The sequence below is a fragment of the Desmodus rotundus genome, chromosome 4 (assembly GCF_022682495.2).
Source record: "Desmodus rotundus isolate HL8 chromosome 4, HLdesRot8A.1, whole genome shotgun sequence".
Lineage (NCBI taxonomy): Eukaryota > Metazoa > Chordata > Mammalia > Chiroptera > Phyllostomidae > Desmodus > Desmodus rotundus.
The window spans coordinates 22,569,812-22,593,185 of NC_071390.1; the positions used below are offsets into that span (position 1 = coordinate 22,569,812).

At 41.5% G+C, this 23,374-nt stretch overlaps 1 protein-coding gene across 1 annotated transcript; it reads left to right on the forward strand.

Moving 5' to 3' along the window:
* The first annotated feature begins 1,015 nt into the window (after positions 1-1,015).
* Positions 1,016-23,088, forward strand: LOC112300219 (cytochrome P450 2C23-like). Its single transcript, XM_024555433.4, has 9 exons — positions 1,016-1,312; positions 2,723-2,885; positions 7,925-8,074; positions 8,666-8,826; positions 9,335-9,511; positions 15,154-15,295; positions 16,271-16,458; positions 20,217-20,358; positions 22,679-23,088. Exons 1-9 carry the CDS (start codon positions 1,133-1,135, stop codon positions 22,858-22,860), a joined length of 1,485 nt encoding a protein of 494 aa, XP_024411201.2. The 5' UTR covers positions 1,016-1,132; the 3' UTR covers positions 22,861-23,088.
* The last annotated feature ends 286 nt before the right edge of the window (positions 23,089-23,374 follow it).

Below are 23,374 nucleotides of genomic sequence, written 5' to 3' on the forward strand. Positions count from 1 at the left end.
AGGGTCGCTGGTTCGATTCCCAGTCTAGGGCACATGCCTGGGTCGTGGGCTAGGTTCCCGGTGTGGGGTGTGCGAGAAGCAACCACACATTGATGTTTCTCTCCCTCTCTTTCTCCCTCCTTTCCCCTCTCTCTATAAATAAAATACTTTAAAAGATTCTTTTAAAAGAGAATAAATCAACAAGAACATTAATTATCTTAAATGCAAATGCAAATGAGAGAACATTTTTCAAATGCCCCCTTAGAGAATGTTTTCTTTTTCTTTATTGTGGTAAAATACACATAAATTGTACCATGTTACCAGTTTTGAGAGACAGCTCAGTGGTGTCAAGGGCGTTCACAGTTTTGTGCAGCCATCATCATTGTCTAACCCAGGACTTTTTCCATCGTCAAACATAAACTCTGCCCCTGTTACACATTAACACCCCATTTCTTCCTCCCCCGGGTCCTGGCGACCTCTGGTGTAATGTCTGTGTCCGTGAACTTAACTTCTCTAGGTACCTCATTCAAGTGGAATCACCATGCTTGTACTTTTGTGTCTGGCTTATTTCACTTAGTATCATGTCTTCAAGGTTCATTGATGTTGTAGCAAATATTAGAATTTCATTCCTTTTTAAAGGTGACTGATACTTTATTGTGTATATATACACATATACTACCTTTTTATCCACTCATCTGTTGATGGACAGAGCAGACTTAACTGATGAGAAACATGATAAAAAGTTATGTTTGGAGAGGATGACTCTGGCAGCTGTGCCAAATAAGATCTCAGGATATATGATCGATTTTTTTTCAAATTTGTGGATTTAATGATTTGAACAGTTTCAGAAAGTTATGAAAACTAAAATGCAACTGTATAGTTAATAAATCATTTGTGCTGAAAGGAGAAAAGTACAATTCAATGGAGATGCTTAGAAAATCAAAAGTTGCAGCTTTTGTGAATGAGAGGTAGAAAACATGAGTCTTTTTCAACCTCAAGCTTCAGCACATTAAAGCCCAAACCAACCCCAGGGTTTTGTTTATTTCTGGGTTGTTTTTTTTCCCCCCAAATCCAAGAACTGGCAGGTCACACCCCTGCACAAGACTTTGCTTCCTAACAAGCACTTGGACATTCCTAACACCGGGTAGCTGAGATGGAGCCGCTGGAAATCATTACGCCTGTTCTTGCTATTTGTGTCATTTGCCTGGTTTTCCTTTTGGGACGGAAAGAAAGTCGCAAAGGGGAAAGGCTCCCCCCGGGCCCAACTCCCCTTCCCATCATTGGGAATCTGATGCATCTAAACTTGAAGAACATCCCTGCGTCTCTCTCCAAGGTAAGGGGGTTCGTTCTGGAGCTAGCCGTCTCCACGTGAGGGGCTCATGCTCCAGCCCTGCGTCTGAGACCAGTGCGGGCTGGCTGTCTTACCTCGATCTTTCTTACTCTGACTCACCACCAAGGCACGTTAGGGTGTCCATCTCTGTATTGCAAGAGAGATGTCCTTTTTCTTTCTGGACTGGATCACTTTCTGGATTTCTTCCTAGAGCAGATAGAGTGAGGTACATTGACCAGACCTGAAGTATAGGTTGCATTTTAGAGTATAAGAAAATTCTGGAATCAGAACATACTTTAATTGAAAGGCTTCCAATCCCCTCCGCATAGAACACTTACCAAAGGCAAGCCCAGCAAATGTAAAAATGTGTCAAGTGTCCTTTATGGTGATGATTATTACTACTATTTTACACGAGATGATCTATGGGATGCGCTGTGACCCTCACTCCCCTCCCCAACATCATGCTCCGATATAACCCAGCTCTGCTCTCCTGATGGACATTCATTTCTTTGCAAATATGGGAAATTACCACCAGGAGTTCATTGTCCAAGGACATATTCTCCAGAGCAACCTAAATGTCCGTCAACAGATAAATACAGAAAATGGGGGCTATCTATCACCTTTCTACCTATTTATCTGCCCATTCTCTCTCGCACACTGGAATGTAGTTTAGCCTTAAGAAAAGGAGGAAATCCTGCTGTTTATAGCATGGATGAGTCTGGAAGACATTACCCTAAGTAATAAAAGCCAGACACAGAAAGACAAACGCTGCATGATCTCATGTACGTGTGGAATCTGAAATAGTCAAACTTACAGAAGCAAAGAGTAGAATGGTGTTCAGAAGCCGTGCCCCCAGTGTTGGCTGTTTTAATATTCTGTTTCTCCTCTGGGAACAATGCTATCATAAATATATCGTTTTCTTCCTTTTTTACACCTGCTTAGCAAGCTCCCCTCCAAGCCCTTGTCCTGGCTGCTCCCTTCTCATCTTTAGTTGAAGCTTAAATCTTATCTCCTCATACATTCCTGACCTCTCTGCTTGATTGTTTTCCCATGGCATCCAACACAGCACGCCCTTTATCACTGCCGTAGAGTTGTGCTCCATTTGCACTGCAAATGCGGTTTGTTTGGCTGTTTGCTGCCTGTCACCTTCACTAGACTCGAAGTTCCGTGGGGGCTTCTGGGCTGTGCAGGTCCGACACAGTACAGGGGCTTAGTAAACGTTCGCTTAATGGTTGCCTGTTATAAATGAAGGAGAGAATAAATCCATGGCTCTCCTCCAGGCTAAACTTCTAAAATGGAAAGGATGGGGTAAAGGCTAAGCTCCATGTAAATTATTAGTCAAGGTCTACCCAAGCCTCCAGTGGAGAGATTTCACAATTACACTGACACAGCTGCTTGAATCTTTGTTTCCAGTTAGCCCAAGAGTATGGCCCTGTTTACATGGTGTACATTGGACCCAAGCCCACCGTGGTCTTACATGGATATGAGGCGGTGAAGGAAGCTCTGATTGATCAGGGTGATAAATTCCTTGGCAGAGGACCAATTCCAATTATTTCAGATGTCCAAAATGGATATGGTATGTTCCAAATCAAAATATGGGTTAACAAATATGGGACTAGCTTAATACATGTCTGTTCTGCACCAAGCAACTGATCAGATGCTACAATACTGAAATGGAATTTTGATGCTACTACCCAGAGTCAGTGCAGACTCCATAGGTTAAACGCGTCGTCCCCAACAGCACTGCCCTTATCGCAGTTGCCAGCCATAAGTCCACGGGTTTCCAGGTCATCCATACTTCTGACCAACTGGAGAAAAATTCAGGGGGTTCCTGTGACCACATCAGGTTTAATAATTGGTAGAATTATTCACAAAACTCAGGAAGGGAAGTGCTAACTTACAATTATAGTTTTATTATATAAAAGATGCAAATGAAGAGACACGTAGGGCAAGGTTTGAGAGGCTCCCAAATGCAGAGCTTCTGTATCCTCTCCCTGGGTACCAGAATGCATTACCCTCCCGGCACATTAAAATGTTCCCCAGCCAGGAAGCTCACCTGAGCTTTGGTGTCGAGTTACTCTATGGGCGTGATGGATTGAGTCATTGACCATATGAGTGAGCGTTATCTCTAGCTCCCTCTCCTCCCTGAAAGTTGAGAGATCAATTGATATCCTTTGGCTCAAAGCCCCAACCTTCTAAATCCATAGTTGGTCTTTCTGGCATAGCCAGCCCTCTCTTTAAGCTGTCTAGGGTTCCACCACAAGTCATATCATTGACATAAACTCAGGAGAGGTCCCAGGGGCTCACCCTGAATAACAAAGACTCTTCTAATACTTGAGAAATTCCAAGGATTTATAAGTTCCCTCCCAGGAACCAAGGACCAGACACATTCTTTTATTATGTAACAGATGCTCTGATAGCTCTATTGAGATGAACATCAAAAACAGCCCAGCTCTGGTCGGCGTGACTCAGTTGGTTGGAGCATCATCCATAACTGAAAGGTTTCAGGTTCGATTCCCAGACAAGGGCACTTACCTAGGTTGCAGGTTGGATCTATAGTTCCTGGTCCAGGTGCCTATGGGAGGTAACCAATTGGTGCTTTTCTCTCGCATCAATATGTCTCTCTCTCCCCCTCCTCCCTCTAAAAGCAATGAAAAAATGTCCTTGGGTGAGGATTAAAAAAACAAACAACAACAGAGTCCAAGTTCCTTATAAACTAAATATGCAAATATGATTGCGATAAAAGCAATCTGGGTAAGTTTTGAAATGAGTTTTCCCCCAGAAGTCTTAGGATTTAGGGAAGTGGAGAAGCTATTCCTGGGGTGTCGTTTCACACACTACAAAGGCTGCAGCAACAATGACTAGGTATAGAAATTACTGTGTTTTCCACCACAGCCTGGTTCGGTGGGGGGAGGGGTGTCAGGGAGGTGGCACTCAGGGAGCCATAATGGCACTAGTCAGGCCCTAGGTCTTCTCTTGCACGATAGGATCACCATATTGTCTAACAGATAATTTCTTTATTTTCTTTTTTAAAATACATCTTACTGATTATGCTATTACAATTATCCCATTTTTTTTCTCCCCTTTATTCCCCTCTGCCCTGCACCCCACCTCCCACCAGTATTCCCCCACCTTAGTTCACGTCCATGGGTCATACATATGAGTTCTTTGGCTTCTCCACTTCCTATGCTATTCTTAACCGCCCCCTGTCTATTTTGTACCTACCAGTTATGCTTCTTATTCCCTGTACCTTTTCCCCGATTCTTTCCTTTTCCCCTCACCACTGGTAACCCTTTTGTGATCTCCATTTCTGTGAAACTGTTCCTGTTCTAGTTGTCAGCTTAGTTAGTTTTTGTTTTTTAGGTTCACTTGTTGATAGTTCAGAGTTTGTTGTCATTTTACTGTAGTTTTGATCATCTTCTTTTTCTTAGATAAGTCCCTTTAACATTTCATAGAATAAGGGCTTGGTGATGATGAACTCCTCTAACTTGACCTTATCTGGGAAACACTTTATCTGCCCTTCCATTCTAAATGAGAGCTTTGCTGGATAGAGTCATCTTGGATGTAGGTCCTTGCTTTTCATGACTTTTTCAAATACTTCTTTCCAGCCCCTTCTTGCCTACAAGGTTTCTTTTGAGAAATCAGCTCATAGTCTTATGGGAACTCCTTTGTAGATAACTGTCTCCTTTTCTCTTGTGGCTTTTAAGATTCTCTCCTTAGCTTTCATCTTGGGTGATGTAATTATGATGTGCCTTGGTGTGTGCTTCCTTGGGTCCAACTTCTTTGGGACTCTCTGAGCTTCCTGGACTTCCTGGAAGTCTATTTCCTTTGCCAGATTGGGGAAATTCTTCTTCATTATGTTTTCAAATAAGTTTTCCATTTCTTGCTCTTCCTCTTTTCCTTCTGGGCACCCCTATGATTTGGACGTTGGAACATTTAAAGTTGTCCCAGAGGTTCCTAAGCCTCTCCTCATGGTTTTGAATTCTTGTTTCTTCATTGTGTTCTGGTTGAATGTTTATTTCTTCCTTCTGGTCCAAACCATTGATTTGAGTCCCAGTTTCTTTCCCTCCACTGTTGGTTCCCTGTACATTTTCCTTTATTTCACTTTTCATAGCCTTCACTTTTTCCTCTATTTTGAGACCATACTCAACCAATTCTGTGAGAATCCTGATTAGCAGTGTTTTGAACTGTGCATCTGATAGGTTGGCTATCTCTTCATCACTTAGTTCTATTTTTGGAGCTTTGATAGATTCTGTCATTTGGGCCATATAGTTTTGTCCCAGATCGCCTGTTACGTAGTAAGGGGCAGAGCCTTAGGTGTTTGCCAAGGCAGGGCAACCCATGTTGCTACTTTGTGGTGCTGTATGTGGGGGAGGGGTCCGAGAGGGAACAATGCCACTTGCTCAGCTCTTGGCCAGCTTTCAGTCACTTCCTCCACTACCCACAAGCAAATTGGGCCCTTCTGGTGCTGATTCCCAGGTGAGTGGTTTTGTGTACACCCTAGGACCCTGTGGGTCTCTCCAATGAATTCTCCTTGTGAGGCTGGGAGTTTCTCCCACCACCACAACCCCCACAGATTTTTTCAGTCAGAGGTTTTGAGGCTTATTTCCCCACACTGGAACCCTGGGTTGCATGGTCTATTTCACTTCCCAGTTGTTCCTCCCAGGTTATGTGCACACAAATGTAGGACCACCCAGTCTGCCAGCCACCACCTCTCCCAGCCCAGCCCATTCCTCCAGCTGCCACCTTACCATGTGTCCTCTCCACCTGGCTGCCCATTTCTGCCCCTCCTACCGGTCTGGATGAATGTTTCTTCTTTAACTCCTTGGTTGTCAGACTTCCATACAGTTCAATTTTCTGGCAGTTCTGGGTTTTTTTGTTTTTGTTTTTAAATTTGTTGTTGTCCTTCTTTTGGTTGTGCAAGGAGGCAAAGTGTATCTACGTACACCTCCATCTTGGCTAGAAGTCCATATATTTTATTATTGTTTCAGAACTTAGGTATGGGTTACATATATTGTTTTACAGATACGAAGGATTGTACACACACGCACGAACTACTTCAGAGAGACTGCAAGTCTCCTCCCAAGCACTTAAAATTGTAAAATTGCAAGTCCTAGGGAAGTAGAAACTTAGTTCTGTTAAAGAACAAAATTCAACTGAGTAAACTTGAATGAATAATTGGCTTTGTGAAGCAACTCATGAATCAGACAGCATCCCCTCTAGCAACTAGAAGAACCTCTGAGGGTTTGTGCAACATGGAAGGCTTCACAGACAGAAGGGTATGGCAGGGGAGTTATTAGCAAAAGGAAAGAATTGTTTTTAGGCCAGATCCTCCACCTTTAGGGGAAAGGGAATAGCAGGAGTTTTATCGTGCAGATTACATTGCTGGTGTAAGTCCAGATTAATTGGTTTAAAATTCCACTCTTGGAAGAGGCTGATAGGTTAGTTATTAAGTGTAGGTTTGGTGATGTGGTTTAGCAAAAGTGGTTCCATTTTGCCCTGTATTTCTTTTATTAACAATTCCCCCCTTTTGATCAAACTCTGTCTGACTCAGAGATAAGATTTAATTTTAAAGCATTAGCACCACTCTGCCCCTGCTCTGTGTTTCTTGAAGATTTTGCTGACCTTGTGTGATATTCACAGGTCATGGTTTTGGGTTCATAATCTTTAAATAGATGATTTTTAAATAATTTTCTAGAGAGGAAGAAGGGAAGGGAAGGGGGGGAAAGAAACATCAGTCTGATGCCTCTCGCACACCCCCAACCGGGGACCTGGGCTGCAACCCAGATGTGTGCCCTGACTGGGAATCGAACCTGCAACCAAACTGGCAACCGAAATGGCAAACTTTCACTTCACAGGCTGGCACTCAACCCACTGAGCCACACCAGCAAGGGCAAGTATTTGTTTTCTTTTTGATGTTCCAGTCTTAGGGAGATCATTTGCTTGGCGATTGACAGCGGCACATGTAGCATTGACTTTTGAGAGTATACAACGTGCCGATGGAACTGATGGCGCATCAAGAGCAACAGGAAGTTCAGAATAAGTAACTGGCTTTGTACAGACGAAGCAATTAAAAAGCATTGGTTTGGAACATTGGGCCCCTTTGCTTCTTTTTTGCTCCTTGTTCAGAGGAGGCTAACATTCACTTTAGTAAATTCGCAGAATAGAACCATAAACCCCATACTGATTCACTTTGCTTATCTTCTCGCAGAAAAAATTCACAGCTAGAAGTAAACCACAAGTTAGAGGAATCTTAAGTGTAAAAACAGGCCCTCAGGAAAGGGGTTTGTGGGAACACAGGCCACTTTTGACCGTTTTTAACAAAACCAGACAGAGGGCTTCCCACACTTGGGAATATTTTTCACCTGCCAGTGATTCCCCTCCCTGCCACATGCCATCACCTCTGCCCCTGGTTGACCAGAGCATGGGATTTCTTCTCTTTGTGGCAAACATTTCACCAGAACTCCAAAATAGGTTGTACTCTTAAATTGCGATGTGCTGGATCCCTGCGAAGGGGCACTGGAAACCACTCAGGGTGGACACAAGAGATCAGCTGTAGGGAAAGTCTGACTCCATGATACAAAATACTTTCCTGCTCCTTGTTTCTTTTCCTAGGAATCCTTTTCAGTAACGGAGAGACATGGAAGGAAATGCGGCGCTTCTCCCTCATGACCCTGAGGAACTTCGGGATGGGGAAGAAGAGCATTGAGGAGAGGGTCCAGGAGGAAGCCCAGTGCCTGGTGGAGGAGCTCAGAAAAACTGAGGGTGATGGCCTGGGATCATCCCTTTGGGGGCAAGGGGACTTCCTACACACACCACCCCCAGGCAAAGCTCCTCCTTCGAGAATCACTCTGGTCCATGACCTGCTCTGTTAATCAGGGAGCTGGCTTGGGAAAAAGGGTTGGGAAGAAAATGATGCTTTAGTTAGGACGCTCAAATCCTTTAGTTTGGACTCATTTCTCAACTTCAGCACTTGCTGGGTATGTAAATTTGGCTAAGTTTCTTAACTTCTCTAAGATGCAGTTTCCACAGCTGAAAAATGGGGCTAAAAATCAAACCTCAGAAAGAGAGTTAAATACTACAGTTTGTAAGACAGTCACACAGTATCCAGTATTAGTAAATGCTCCATAATATCACCTGCTGCTCTTATGACTATTAAGTATTCATATAATAGCACAATCGATATTACTAGCAGAATAGTGCATGCTCTCTAGTGTCAGTATTATTAGAAGGTGCTTCCATCTTAATTTGGGGAAGGTTAGGGGAAATACATCCTGTGTATAAATCTGAGCAGGAAGAAGGTGCCGTTATCGATGAAAGTTCTAAATGTTAAGAGTTATTTGTTTCTCACCTCAGCCCAGCCCTTTGACCCCTCTTTCATCCTCTCGAGTGCTGCCTGCAATGTGATCTGCTCCATCCTCTTCAAGGAGCGTTTTCAGTACCACGATGAGAAGTTCCTTTTCCTGATGGGCTTGTTAAATACAAATTTTAGGCAAATAAACTCTCCATGGATCCAGGTAAGGCTGGGGCGGCATATGCACTCGCTGTTGATGGACTAGATCCACTGGCAGCTTGCGGGCTGGGTGGAGGGCTGCTTCAGGAACAGGGTGCCGACGTCAGCATTCATTGTCACCCTCCCTTCCGCGTGTGTCGAGTGAACGAATGCAGTGACAGTTATCCCAGCATCACGGGAAGGTTGCCCTCTGCCTGTCTCTCGGGGTCTCCTCACACAGAAGAAGACAAAACATTCCCAGTTGCCTATGCTTTTTTTAAGGCCCCTGTGCCCATGTTCCTCTGTATGGCTGTGGGGTTGGCCAAAGCTGGAATGAGCAGGAGCTGGGCAGGGGTCGCTCACCGACCGGTATGCGATGGTCGGCCTCCCTTCTCTTCTGCTTGGAAGTTGGAGGAAGGGATTCGGCCTGGCCAGACCACACACGGAGGGTCAGGCGCTCCGTTCAGAAACTCTGGTTCCTTCTTACAAGCTGAATTTCCAGTGAATTCTGCCCCCTCCTCTCCCATTTTTAGATTTATAATCTGTGGCCAAAACTCATAAGGTATCTCCCTGGAGAGCACAAATCGTTTTTTAAAAGGGTTGCAGACGTTAAACATTTCATTCTGCAAAAAGTGAAGGAGCATCAAGAATCCCTGGATCAGAGTAACCCTCGAGACTACATCGACTGTTTCCTCAGCCAGATGGAGCAGGTACGGTGCGCACTGTCTCTCCGCGGTACCCTACCTCATCCTCCCACGGGAGGACGTGAGCACGCGGTCACACCGTGCAGGTACTTCTTGATATTTCAGTTTGGGGGGCAATGCGGTACGCTATTTTCATTACTAATAGAATTTCAAAATGGTCCAAAGCTCTCTTTTTCCTTCGTATTTCTATTTAGTTCCTACACTTGGACATTAGCATTTAAAAGTTCTCGACACATACTTAGGATGAGCTCCATGATAGACACACCTACATATAAATACATGTTTCTGACCATATATTTTCCTTGGGGTGGATAAAACACACGTGTGCTTTCTCTACATATCGTTTAGACACGCATAGTCAGCCATTTTTTGCTACAATGCTTCCCACATAGTCTGTCGTAGACCCCTACATTATAGAAAATGGATTGTGTTTTCTCATAGAAACAATTTCGTTATTTGAAATGGGTGGTGGCTAGAGATTCTAGAGCAAAGATGTTGTACATTAACCACGAGTGGTATTAAAAGTATAGACTCACACAGCCACCAATCCTGACTGTCATGTAAAATACCAGCGTGGCTGCCCATGAGCACATCGGCAGAAAAACAGCCAGGATGCTGACCAGCACTATATTGTAAAAAAAAAAAAAAAAAGACATTTCATGTATAAACACATATAACAACTGAAAATGTTACAATTACCCTTTGAGCCCTATAAAACTAATAGCCTGGTTTCCTTAGAAAACGTGCCCAAGAAAGGTGTGCGGATGCCCCCGAGGCAGAAGAAGCATAGGAACAGGAGGGGTAGGAGGAAAGCCAGTGGCACTGGGAGGGAGAGGGCAGGGCAGAGCGCTGGGAGGGGAGCGGAAGCTGTGGGAGGTCAGTAGGCAGACTGTTGACGCAGGGATGGCTGGTTTACTTTTCATCCTAATGACACAATGGAAAGTATCTGTGAGGTTTAAACACCATGCAAGGAATGGTCATATTTGGGAGGTGAAGGACATACTGGAGGGGTCCACGGTAGATGCACACAGACCAGAAGTTGCCCACGGGTCAGTTTCCTAGTAGCACAGCTTGAAATAGGGATTTATAGCAAAGTGATTTATTAAAGGAATTCATTTAGAGAAACTTGTCTGTGAATGAGAGAAACAGGAGGGGAATAGGGAAAGGTTAAACATTGACTAGTTTCATGTCACGTCTAGTCTCCGCCAGATCCTACAGGGGGCGGTAGAGTGTGAATCACAGCACAGAGTTTGTCAGACCCTCAGGGGAGGGAGCTGGGCTTTTGTACCCCTGCTCCCATTAATCACTGGCTGCAGGAAGCCCCAGGACTTGTTTAGGCTGATTAACTCCAGATCTGCATTCCAACCAACAGTGCAGGAGGGATCCTTTTTCTCCACATCCCAGCTGACACTTTTTTGTTGATTTATTGATGATAGCCCTTCTGACAGGTTTGAGATAGTATCTCATTGTGGTTTTAATTTGCATTTCTCTGATGAGTAGTGATGTTGAGCATCTTTTCATATGTCTATTGACAATCTGTGTGTCCTCTTTGGAGAAGTGTCTATTCAGGTTGTTTGCCCATTTTTTAAATGGATCGTATGTTTTTTTTTGGTGTTGAGTTTTATAAGCTCTTTATAAATTTTGGATATTAACACCAGATCAGATACATCAGGGAATATGTTCTGTCATTCAATGGGTTGTCTTTTTATTTCGTTGATGGTTTCCTTTGCTGTGCAAAAACTTTTTTATTTTTTAATATATTTTATTGATTATGCTATTACAATTGTCCCATTTTCCTCTCTTTATTCCCTGCCATCCTGCACACCCCCTCCCACCCACATTCCCCCCTCCCTTATCTCATGTCTATGGGTTGTACATATAAGTTCTTTGGCTTCTCCATTTCCTATACTATTCTTAACCTCCCCCTGTTTATTTTGTACCTACCATTTATGCTACTTATTCCCTGTACTTTCTCCCTCATTCCCCTCACCCCTTCCCCGCTGATAACCCTCCATGTGATCTCCATTTCTGTGAAAATGTTCCTGTTCTAGTTGTCTGCTTAGTTTATTTTTGTTTTTGTTATTTTATGTTTGGTTGTTGATACTTGTGTGCTTGTTGTCATTTTACTGTTCATAGTTTTTATCTTCTTCTTTTTCTTAGATAAGTCCCTGTAACATTTCATAGAATAAGGGCTTGGTGATGATGAACTCCTCTAACTTGACCTTATCTGGGAAACACTTTATCTGCCCTCCCATTCTAAATGCAAGCATTGCTGGATAGAGGAATCTTGGATGTAGATCCTTGCCTTTCATGACTTTGAATACTTCTTTCCAGCCCCTTCTTGCCTGTAAGGTTTCTTTTGAGAAATCAGCTCATAGTCTTATGGGAACTTCTTTGTAGGTAACTGTCTCCTTTTCTCTTGGTGCTTTTAAGATTCTCTCCTTAGCTTTAATCTTGAGTGATGTAATTATGGTGTGCCTTGGTGTGTGCTTCCTTGGGTCCAACTTCTTTGGGACTCTGAGCTTCCTGGACTTCCTGGAAGTCTGTTTCCTTTGCCAGATTGGGGAAGTTCTCCTTCATTATATTTTCAAATAAGTTTTCCATTTCTTGCTCTTCCTCTTCTCCTTCTGGCACCCTATGATTTGGACATTGGAACATTTAAAGTTGTCCCAGAGGTTCCTAAGCCTCTCCTCATGGTTTTGAATTTTTGTTTCTTCATTGTGTTCTGGTTGAATGTTTATTTCTTCCTTCTGGTCCAAACCATTGATTTGAGTCCCGGTTTCCTTCCCTTCACTGTTGGTTCCCTGTACATTTTCCTTTATTTCACTTTTCATAACCTTCACTTTTTCCTCTATTTTGAGACCATACTCAACCAATTCTGTGAGAATCCTGATTAGCAGTGTTTTGAACTGTGCATCAGATAGGTTGGCTATCTCTTCATCACTTAGTTCTATTTTTGGAGCTTTAATCTGTTCTTTCATTTGGCCATTTTTTCTGGTCTCAGCACACCTGTTACGTAGTAAGGGGCAGAGCCTTAGGTGTTTGCCAGGGCCGGGCAACCCATGTTGCTGCTTTGTGGTGCTGTATGTGGGGGAGGGGTCCAAGAGGGAACAGTGCCACTTGCTCGGCTCTCCGTCAGTTTTCAGTCACTTCCTCCACTACCCACAAGCAAATTGGGCCCTTCTGGTGCTGATTCCCAGGTGAGTGGTTTTGTGTACACCCTAGGACCCTGTGGGTCTCTCCAATGAACTCTCCTGTGAGGCTGGGAGTTTCTTCTGCTGCCACCTCAACCCCTACAGGTGTTTTCAATCAGAGGTTTGAGGCTTATTTCCCTGAGCTGGAGCCCTGAGTTGTGCAGTCTGTCTCCCTCCCAGTTTTTCCTCCCGGTTTATCTGCACGCAAATGCGGGATCACCTCGCTGTGAGTCCTCCCCACCTGGCTGCCCATCTCTGCCCCTCCTACCGGTCTGGATGAATGTGTCTTCTTTAACTCCTTGGTTGTCGGACTTCCAAGTACTTCCAAGTACTGTTTGATTTTCTGTCAGTTCTGGTTGTATTTTGCTTTTTAAATTTGTCGTTGTCCCTGTTTCGGTTGTGCGCAGAGGCACAGTGTGTCTACCTAGGCCTGCATCTTGGCCACTGTTGCTGTGCAAAAACTTTTTAGCTTGATGTAGTCCCACTGGTTTAGGTTTTTCTTGTTTTCCTCGCCGGAAGGGATATATCAGAAAAAGCAGTACTACAAGCAATGCCTGAGATTTTACTGGCTATGTTTTCTTCTAGGAATTTTATGGTTTTGCGTCTAACACTTAAGTTGTTAATCCAATTTGAGTTTATTCTTGTGTGTGGTGTAAGAAGGTGGTCTAGTTCCATTTTTCTGCACATACCTGTCTTTTCCCAACACCATTTATTGAATAAACTGTCTTTAGCCCATTGTATGTATTTGCTTCCTCTGTCAAATATTAATTGACTATAAAGGTGTGGGTTTATTTCTGGGCTCTCTATTCTGTTCCATTGATCTATGTGTCTGTTTTTATGCCAGTACTATGCTGTTTTGATTACCATGACCTTATAGTATAGTTTGATACCAGGTGGCGTGATTCCTCTAACTTTGTTCTTCTTTCTCAAGATCACTGTTGCTATTTGGCAGCATTTTATGGTTTGAGGGAGTTATTTTAAATGCTTAGTATTCTTAATTCCAGATAAATACAGTAAGGACTATAGGTAGGATGTGACAATGTGCCTAAAAATTTGGATTTCCACTTGCAGAAATAATTCCATTTTAAAATAAATAGGAGAGACATAATATAAAGAAATTGAGCAAAGAAAAACTTGATTCTGAGCTTTAAAAATGAAGCAATTGTTAAAGACAAGTATCCCAATACTTTCCTCAAATTTAAAAACCACTAGACAAGGAACAAGTGTAAAGGACCCATGGACATGGGCAAAAGGGTGGGGACTGACTGTGGGAGCTGGGGAGGGGGTAGTGGTAGAGGTGGGCCAGGCAGGGGAGAGCAACCAGGGAAAAATTGGGACTAGTGTAGTAGAATGACAATATAATAAAATAAAGTAAAATAAAATAAAATAAACCCAATAGTATTAAGAGTCCATCAAAAAATAATTACCAATGTATATAATTTAAATATAATAGAATCATTTAAATAGATATAAATATTAAAATTTTTATTAATTAGTATAACAGCATTAAATATTCATTTATTAAACAATGGTTAGTGCCCATTTTTATGTCAGGTGTGGGGATACCTCAGCAAAGAAGACAGCCCTGTCTGGTGTGGCTCAGTGGATTGAGTGCCAGCCTGCAAACCAAAGGGTCATTGGTTCGATTCCCAGTCAGGGCATATGCCTGGGTTATAGGCCAGGTCCCTGGGTGGGGGTGTGCAAAGGCAACCAATTGAAAATGTTTGTCTCCCTCTCTTTCTCCCTTCCTTCCCCTCTGTCTAAAAATAAATAAATAAAATATTTTTTTAAAAGAAGACAAACCCCATTATTTTTGGTAGAATAATTTTAAAATAAAAAGCTCACTCACTATTTTCAAGTCCTGGATCAATTTATTTTCTAAACACTTTGCAGATCTCATGTAAAAACTTACGAGTAGAAATGTCCTACTAGTACAAACTTCATATCAGAAACACCATTATAATGGTGAATGTCACGTGTGAGACAGTGGGGCGAGAGCGCATAAGCAGTTTACGTGAAGGAAACAGGCAGTTATGAACCAGTGTCTCTCTCTGCACCTGCACAGTTTATCATCTGGCCTTTTTCATTCAATGTAGTATGAGAAGGTACTATTCACTGAGTATTTGTATATACATTGTTCCAAGAGCTTCCACCCATTAACCATTTCATCTTTGTAATAAGCCTGTGGAGTGTGCTCTATTTTTTACCCCCATTTCACAGAAGATGAAACTGAGTTGAGGGTAAAATAATTTGCCAAAGACACACATCCGTTTATTAACTAACCTGGGATTGAACCTAGGAGTTTCAATTTCATGACTGACTTTTCTTTTTCAATCCACTACACTGCTGTGCCCAAAATGAAGCCTGTTACTAGCCAAGGGGTGTGACTGTGGAGCTCTGATGAGCCATTGCCTTGTTTTAAACTCACGTAGCCATTCGCTCTATTGTCTACAGGAGAAGCACAACCCGATGTCTAACTTTCACTTGGAGAATATGGCAATATGCGGATCAAACTTGTTTGTGGCAGGAACGGAGACAACCGGGGTTACCCTGAGATACAGTATGCTGCTCCTAATGAAACACCCAGAGGTGCAAGGTACAGCGATGCTCTAGTGACCAAACAAAAACTGAGGTCTGGGCACCGGACGAGGGTGGGAAGGCACTGCTGATGGTGACGGCTTCCTTTCTCTGGACTGCCTTTTCGAGCGTCGCGCCAAGAGCCATCTGTGTGGTTTTGCTTTTGCAGATCAGAATTCTATCAGTTAATGCTGATAGGTGTTTCTTATCCTTTAGGAACACCAAGGCTATTGTTTAAGTTGAAAACAGAGGAGCTTCTGAACCCCCAATCTTATACACGAGGTGTAATGCCAAAGAGTGAGCCCTGTTTAGTTGAGGGGCCCATGAGTCGCCATGCTGGATTCTTAGCCTAGGCCTGTCAGTTCCTGGCTATGTGACCTCAGCCAAGTTATTTCATCTTCCAGGCCTCTGTTTCAGGCATCTTAAAAATGGACCAGATTCCCCAAAGGGGATTTTTAGCTGTGATATAATTCAACATTCAAAAATGAAATTGCAGTAGCTTGATTTTCTCAAGCACGTTCTCAGAGTACAGGCCTTACAAAGCCACTGTTTATACTGCTCAACCAAATGGTTTCGCCATTCCCACAAAATGTCTAGGAGACTGGGGGAAGATGACGAGAGAGGTGCTCCCACTGGAGTGGGGATTAAACGTTTTCCCTCTACTGCTGCTTTGCCGGGAATCTGGGGATAAGCCGTAGTCCCCATCGCAAGTCCCGCCTCACCTGTACTTGAGAACAAACAACGAAGCCAGGAGGCTGAGAACATAGTTGACCCAGCCTTTCTGTTTCCTTCAGCAAAGTCTCTGGAATTTACAGCAAAATAGAAAATAAAAATTCCATCAAGGGCAGAGCAGTGGGCTGATGACTAGCATCTCTTTGACCTTGGCAGCCTTTTACAGGCCACTTTCTGTTGCACATTGCAAGCATTTCAAGTAATTTCCAGGTGTCCAGGGAACACGCCTCTGGAATAACATTCATCATTCATGTCTCTGCAGCCAAAGTTCACGAAGAGATTGACCGTGTGATTGGACGCAACCAGAGCCCCTCCATGAAGGACAAGATAAAGATGCCTTACACAGAGGCTGTGTTGAATGAGATACAAAGATACATCAACCTTCTTCCTTTTAGTATGCCCCATACTGTGATCCAGGACACGAAATTCAGACAATACGTTATCCCCAAGGTCAGCTGTGTCTGGGAAAACTGACTGGGATGGAAGAGGCAGCACAGTCCTTCCCTGGGTGTCTGAGGGGCTCTCGGTTCTGTTGCAGGAAGAGATGTGGTCGAGCTTCAGGGATGGAAAGGCCAGAATCAGGTGGTCTGGGAGGGTCATCCTGTCCCCTCTGTAGCCCTGACTCTGCCTTCCTAGAGTGGGGGAGGCTGACCCGGGGCTTCCAAGGCCCCCTGCCACTCTCACATAGAATGTATTAAGAGAGCAGAGATTTCCAATAACGAGGACCTTATGGAAACCCAAATTTGATTTTTCATGATGGATTATAAAAGGGGGAAGTGGAAAATGTGTCTGTAGCTCTCAGGTAATGAAGCCAAGTGTCAGCCTTCTTTAACCCACATTCTCTCCTCCCAGGACTTTACCTACCAGGACATTTGAGACATTGGTGCCACTAACAGTTAACATTTGTAGAACACGTAGCATTTACCAAAACCTTTCCATGCACACTGGGGAGGCAGGCAGTCTTCTGTTGTGATTAGGGGCTTGGGTTTTACATTTAAGTAGTTCCAGAGGATAGAGGAGGGAGAAAAGGTGTCAAACCTCATCAAAGTCTTTCAAAACAGAATCAAAATACTACAAAACAACAGCAGTCTCACAAATGTCAACACAGAAGCCTATTAGCACATGACGTGTAGCATCGCATTAAAAACGCAACGCCACCAGCAACTGGAGACAATCACGAACACAGGAAAAACAGCACCACGGAATCCAGTTTAATAAAATTCACCATATAAATAAAATTTAGGGTAAAATCACACAATAGTCTCATTTGTACAGAAAATGTATTTGATCATATTCAATGTCCATTTTTAATTAAAATTTTATTTTCTAATTACAGTTGACATTCAATATTATATTAGGTTCAGGGGTACAGTATGGCGGTTAGACATTTCTATAACCTGCACAGCGATCCCCCCAATAAATCTAATGCCCACTGGGCACCACACACAGTTACTACTATTGTTGACTGTCTCCCCTGTGCTGCGCTTTATCCGTCACTGGGTGTGTTTTGTGACTGCACTCTGTGCTTAGTTTTTAATTTTTTAAACTTTAATAAAATAGAAATAGATAAATAACTCTTTAGCCAGAAAAAGACATGCTTTCCCAATCATGCTTATTGATGAATGACTAAAAGCTTTCCTAATATCAGGAATAAAGCAAGGCTCCCTACCTTTGTTAATATTATTCAAGTAGCATCAGAAAAAAGTAATGAGCTAAAACGTCCAAGAGGAAGAATCAACTTTTTAAATTACATAATTGTACCTGGAAAAACACAAGAAAATTAGCTGATACACCGTTGCAAAAATATAATTATTCAGTGGTTAGGTACAAATTTATTATTTAAAAAATCAATTGCCATCTATATAAAATAAAAACCATTTTTAAATATAATGAAGGTAAGTTTTCATTGATTAAAAACAAAGATAAAATACTTAGGAATAAAATGAACAAAAAAATTCAAGACCTATGGGAAGAAAATTTTAAAATATTAATGAGAGATAAAAAGTGTTTGAATAAATTACAAGACTTATTCTGTGTTTGGGTAGAAAAATAGCAGTTATTCCAAAATCAATCAATACATTTTTGAGATCTCAATGAAAATATCAACCAGATTTTTGGGGGAACTAAGTAAACTAGCAGATCCTAAATTTGATATGGAAAATTAAAAAATAAAAATAGTCAGGGATAGGTCCTACCAAATGTTAAAATATAATATAAACTCACAGTTATTAAAGCAGTGTAATATAGCTTCTTAAAAAGACAGATCAAATGAATAAAGTTGAGAAATAAACTTAATTTTACATGAAAACTTAGTATGTGATAATGGTGCCTTCCCTCTAGAGGAAAAATGCAGATTATTCAATAGAGGTTAGAAAACTCCTAGGGAGGTGGAAAATAATAATAACAGGTCCCTACCTCACACTTGCCATGAAAATTTATTCTCAATGGCTCAAATAGATACACATAGAATATTAAACTGTAGAAATACTAGGAATAAAAACAATAATTTTTTTGAGAATTTCAGACAAAAGACTTCTAACATCGACCTTCCCACCAAAAAAGGAACAAGAAGGTCATGTATTTAAAAACTGGTAAATTTAGCTATATGTAAATAGGAAAAATCTGCCTGGAAAATGAAACCAAATCAAAGATAAATGACAAACTGAGAGGAAATTTTGCATAGTTCGTAAGAGCAAAGGACTAATTACTGAAAAATAAAACGAACTCCTACAGTCAGTGTGAACAACCCCCAAACCAACAGATGCAGTCAAAAAAAAATCAAAATTTGAATAAAAATAATTGCAAATGGTTTTTAAATGTGTAAAAATATACTTACACAATGGAATATGATAAAAGTAAATATTATAAAGAAAATTCCTTTAACTTACCACAATATGTTGGCAGGATATTAAAAAAACATAGTTTTGCTAAATTGGTGTAACTTTTGTGAACGGCAATATGATAATTTCTATCAAAATTCAAAGCACATATGTAATTTAAAGAACAGTTCCACTACTAGGAATTTATCCTTTGTGTGTACTTTCTTCAAAATAAGAATATTTATTGAAGCAATATTTGTGGTATTTGAAGATTAGAAAATCCCCAAATGTTCATTTATAAAGGACTTAAAAAATTTCTTTATTTCTATAAAGTGGAATACTAAGCAAGCTACAGCACACTATTTGTGTGAAAATAGTGGAGAATATATATGTGTGTCCTTTTTTTTTAATCCTTAAGATAGCTTCCAAAGGCTATATCATAAAATGGTAACAGTAATTACATCAAGAAAAAAAACACAGGGGACTTGAGTATAAGAAGAAACTTATTTTCACTTTACACCCCTTTGTACATTTTTTGAATATTTTATTCCATGTGCATGTATTACCTACTCCAATAATTCTAAAATTATGTTTAAGGATGTACAAAATAAAGTAAAAATGGAGAAAGGAGCTTTCACTTAAACAGGGGTACTTTATGATCGGATAGAACTTGGTTCAAATTACAAACATGCCACCCGCTCCAGGTGCAAGCTCAAGTAAGTTAGTTTTCCTCTCTGAATAGCAGTTTCCTCATTGGTACAAGGAGCACAAAAAGAGAGCCGACTGGATACAGCTGAAGTAAGAATTAAATACAATTCATGAGCAGCTAACTGAGCACAGTGTTTGGTAAATGTGAAGCATCCCCTATAAATGGTAGTTATCAATATTATTTTAACATTTAAGCCTCACAGAAATCTTTTGTAAAATAGGAAGAAAGCCTGTGTTTTTATTAATCCCACCCCATTTTACAAGTGAGGGAAATGAAGTCCAGTTCAGTAGGTCCAAGTTTTCACATCTCACTTTCTTCCAGTCACACCTGCACTTAGAAAAGAGCAAATTGTGAACGAGGAGGCTCTTCCGTTCCAGGCAGCTGTTCCAGTCGAGCTCGAACCTGGACTATGTGGGTCACAAGCCCCGTTTGCCAGCGACGACTGATTATTGCGCACGGACCATAACATCCCTTTTCCCAAAGAGAATCATCTTATTGCTTTGATGAAATAGATTGTGTGATAGCATGTGTGAAATAGCTGTAACTCGAGACACTCACTCACCAGCCAAGCTCACAAGTGCTCGGTCCTGTTCAAATCACCACAATGAAGTGTTGGCCTTGTTTACGAAGCAAGGCCAGGCATGGTGACGTACAACTCCTCTCTCCTTTCTTGGTTCCAGGGCACTACGGTGTTCCCGTCATTGTCGTCCGTCTTGTATGATTGCAAGGAGTTCCCCCATCCAGAGAAGTTTGACCCAGGCCACTTTTTGGATGAAAATGGCAGCCTCAAGAAAACAGATTACTTCGTACCTTTCTCCCTTGGTAATATAAATAAATCCATTCAAACCATACACATGCTCATTTTGAACAACTTTTATCTTCCCTGAATTTATGGCATAACTGAGTGGTCCACTGATGATAGCAAAGGCCATCAGGTGAATCTGTTACAGTTCCTGATGTATTGTAACTCTATGGAGCCATTTAAGTCCGTATACCAGTGGGGTTAGGTAAGTAGCCCAGGGACTACTTTGTTGTTGGATGTCTGAGTATAATGCCAGTTTTTATTTTTATTTATTTTAATATTGAAATGTATTTCATTTTTATGCTATTACAGTTGTCCCAGTTTTTCCCGCTTTGCCCCCTCTCTGCCTGGTATCTCCATTCCCTCCAGCAGTCCCCACCCCCTCGGTTCAGGTCCACGGGTCATGCATATAAGTTCCTTGGCTGCTCCATTTCCTATACCGTTCCTAACCTCCCCCTGTCTATTTTGTACCTGCCAATTTGTACTTCTTAATCCCTGCACCTTTTCGCCCATCCTCCCTCTTCCCTTTCCCCACCGAAAACCCTCCAAACGATCTCCATATCTATGATTCTGTTTCTGTTCTGCTTGTTTCCTTAATTTCCTTTTTAGATTCACTTGTTGATAGTTGTGAATTTATTACCAGTTTAATGTTCATTGTTTTGATCTTCTTTTCCTTGTATAAGTCCCTTTAACATTTCATATAATAAGGGCTTGGTGATGATGAACTGCTTTAGTTTCACCTTCTCTGGGAGGCACTTTATCTGCCCTTCCATTGTAAGTGAGAGCTTTGCTGGACAGAGTAACCTTGGATGTAGGTCCTTGCTTTCTGTCACTTTGAACACTTCTTGCCAGTCCCTTCTTGCCTGCAAACTTTCTTTTGAGAAATCAGCTGACAATCTTATGGAAATTCCTTTGTCGGTAACTCTCTGCTTTTCTCTTGCTGTTTTTAAGATTTTCTCTTTCTCTTTAGCCTTTGGCATTTTAATTATGATGTTCTTGGTAATGCCAATTTTTAAAGAAACTAAAGTCAGTCAACCCAACTCAAATGTCCCATATTACCAGATGACAAAGGACCTGCTTTTGCCAACTCTTTATCTGTTTATCTCCCCTTTGTAACATTGACTTTTCCAAAACAAATGTACAATGTTTTTTCTTCTTTTACAATGATAACAGTTATAAACTTTCTGATTCCTGGAGCTAGAAGCCATCAAAGATACCCTGGCTACTTCATATTTTTTCTTCCCCTCTGAAATATGAGCCCCACGACCCCTTGACTGTTTGCCAGAGCTGGTTGGCTCCCACTTACTATTTCCCATAAGGCCGTAAACATGGCTTAGGGTTGGTTAGCACACATTCTTTTTCCTTATCTTATAAAGTCATGTTAGTAAGCATTTTCAAAAACAACAGTTAAGAGGTTTGGTTTCTAATTTCAATGGCAAGTGTTCATCATAAAAGATGGAAAATGCAGAAAAGCAAAAAAAAAGAGAAATAAAAATCATCTGCAATTTCATCCTACAGAGATAATCAGTGTTGATATTTTACTGTATACCTTCAAACAATTGTCTAAGTATACATAATAGATGTGTATTTTAAAATAAAATCTGGTTCATTCTGTACAATGTTTTTTTAAAAAAGTATTTATTTATTTTTAGAGAGGGGGAAAGGAGGGAGAAAGAGAGGGAAAGAAACATCACTGTGTGAGAGGAACATCCATCAGCTGCCTCTCACATGCCCCCATCTGGGGACCTGCTCGGAAACCCAGGCATGTGCCCTGACGGGGAACCAAACTGGCAACCTTTTGGTCCACAGGCCAGCACTCAATCCACTGAGTCCCAATGGCCTGTATCATCGTTGAAAATTTGTCTTCAAATTTTATTTTGTTGTGGTAAAAGACAGACTGTGGTATTAAATAATCTTTCACATAAACATATTTAGGTTGCGTTGTATGATAGATGCAGAAGGATTTATTTCATTAATTCATTATAGATGGATATACTGTTTTCATGTAACTCATCAATATCATAAATAACGAGGCAAGGGACATCCTAATCGGTGAATCTCCCATTCCTACAGATAAATCCCCAGAAGGAGAATTGCCCGATTAAAGAGTGAAAACTGCTTTAGAGAGGTTAGATATATACTCACAGATAGCCCTGTGTGGGTTGATTGTCCTCCAGCAGCTGACGAGCATTCCCTTTATGAACAGCATTTTCAATGGCTCTTAGGGGCGTGTTGTTTTAGTGTTTTGTTGTTGTTTATTTGTTTTGGCATATTGTATTTGAATAGGAGCTACTGTATTTGAATTTGGAGTGAGCTAATGGAAGTGTTTTCTCCTTCCAGGAAAACGGGTCTGTATTGGGGAGGGCCTGGCCCGCATGGAGCTGTTCCTCTTCCTCACCACCATTCTGCAAAACTTTTCCCTGAAGCCCCTGGTGGAGCCCAGGGAACTAAAGACCCAACCTGTTGTTACTGCACTTCTCAACATTCCTCCATCTTTCAAGCTGTGCCTTATTCCTAGATAAAAGAACTTTTCTCTTTTAACATTTTAAACCAACTGGCTGAGTAGCTCACTTTGTTAGAGAGTCATCTCCACAGACAAGGTTAAGGGTTCAATCCCTGGGTTGGGCACATATAAGAATCAACCAATGAATGCATAAATAAGTGGAACAAACCGATATTTCTCTCTTTCTCTCTCCCTTCCTTTCTCTAAAAGTCGATCAATAAATTTAGAATGAAGAAGTTCAAAGTAATTGCTTTTTCCTTTTACTCCCTGCACTCCACTCCCACCCCAATAGTCTTTCTCTTCATTTTAAGTACATCATAGGACAGAACACTACTCACTATAACTTGATGAACATTTTTTAAATCTACAAATCCCTTGACAAAAAGGAGCTGGGTCCTGAAAACTCCAAGGAAACAATGTATTCATCCCCGGTACAGTTTTTCATAAACCATGCTTCAGCAGAACAACCCCAGGTGCACAGAAGACCAGGGACAATCAGCAATATAGTTGAGCTTAAACTCTTTCTGCGGCTT

Bases quoted from the DNA above. Each gene is read 5' to 3' on its own strand.
- LOC112300219 (XM_024555433.4), top strand. From the start codon at position 1,133: ATGGAGCCGCTGGAAATCATTACGCCTGTTCTTGCTATTTGTGTCATT. The intron at 1,313-2,722 runs GTAAGGGGGTTC...CTTTGTTTCCAG, and splicing joins TCCCTGCGTCTCTCTCCAAG to TTAGCCCAAGAGTATGGCCC. The intron at 15,296-16,270 runs GTACAGCGATGC...ATGTCTCTGCAG, and splicing joins GAAACACCCAGAGGTGCAAG to CCAAAGTTCACGAAGAGATT.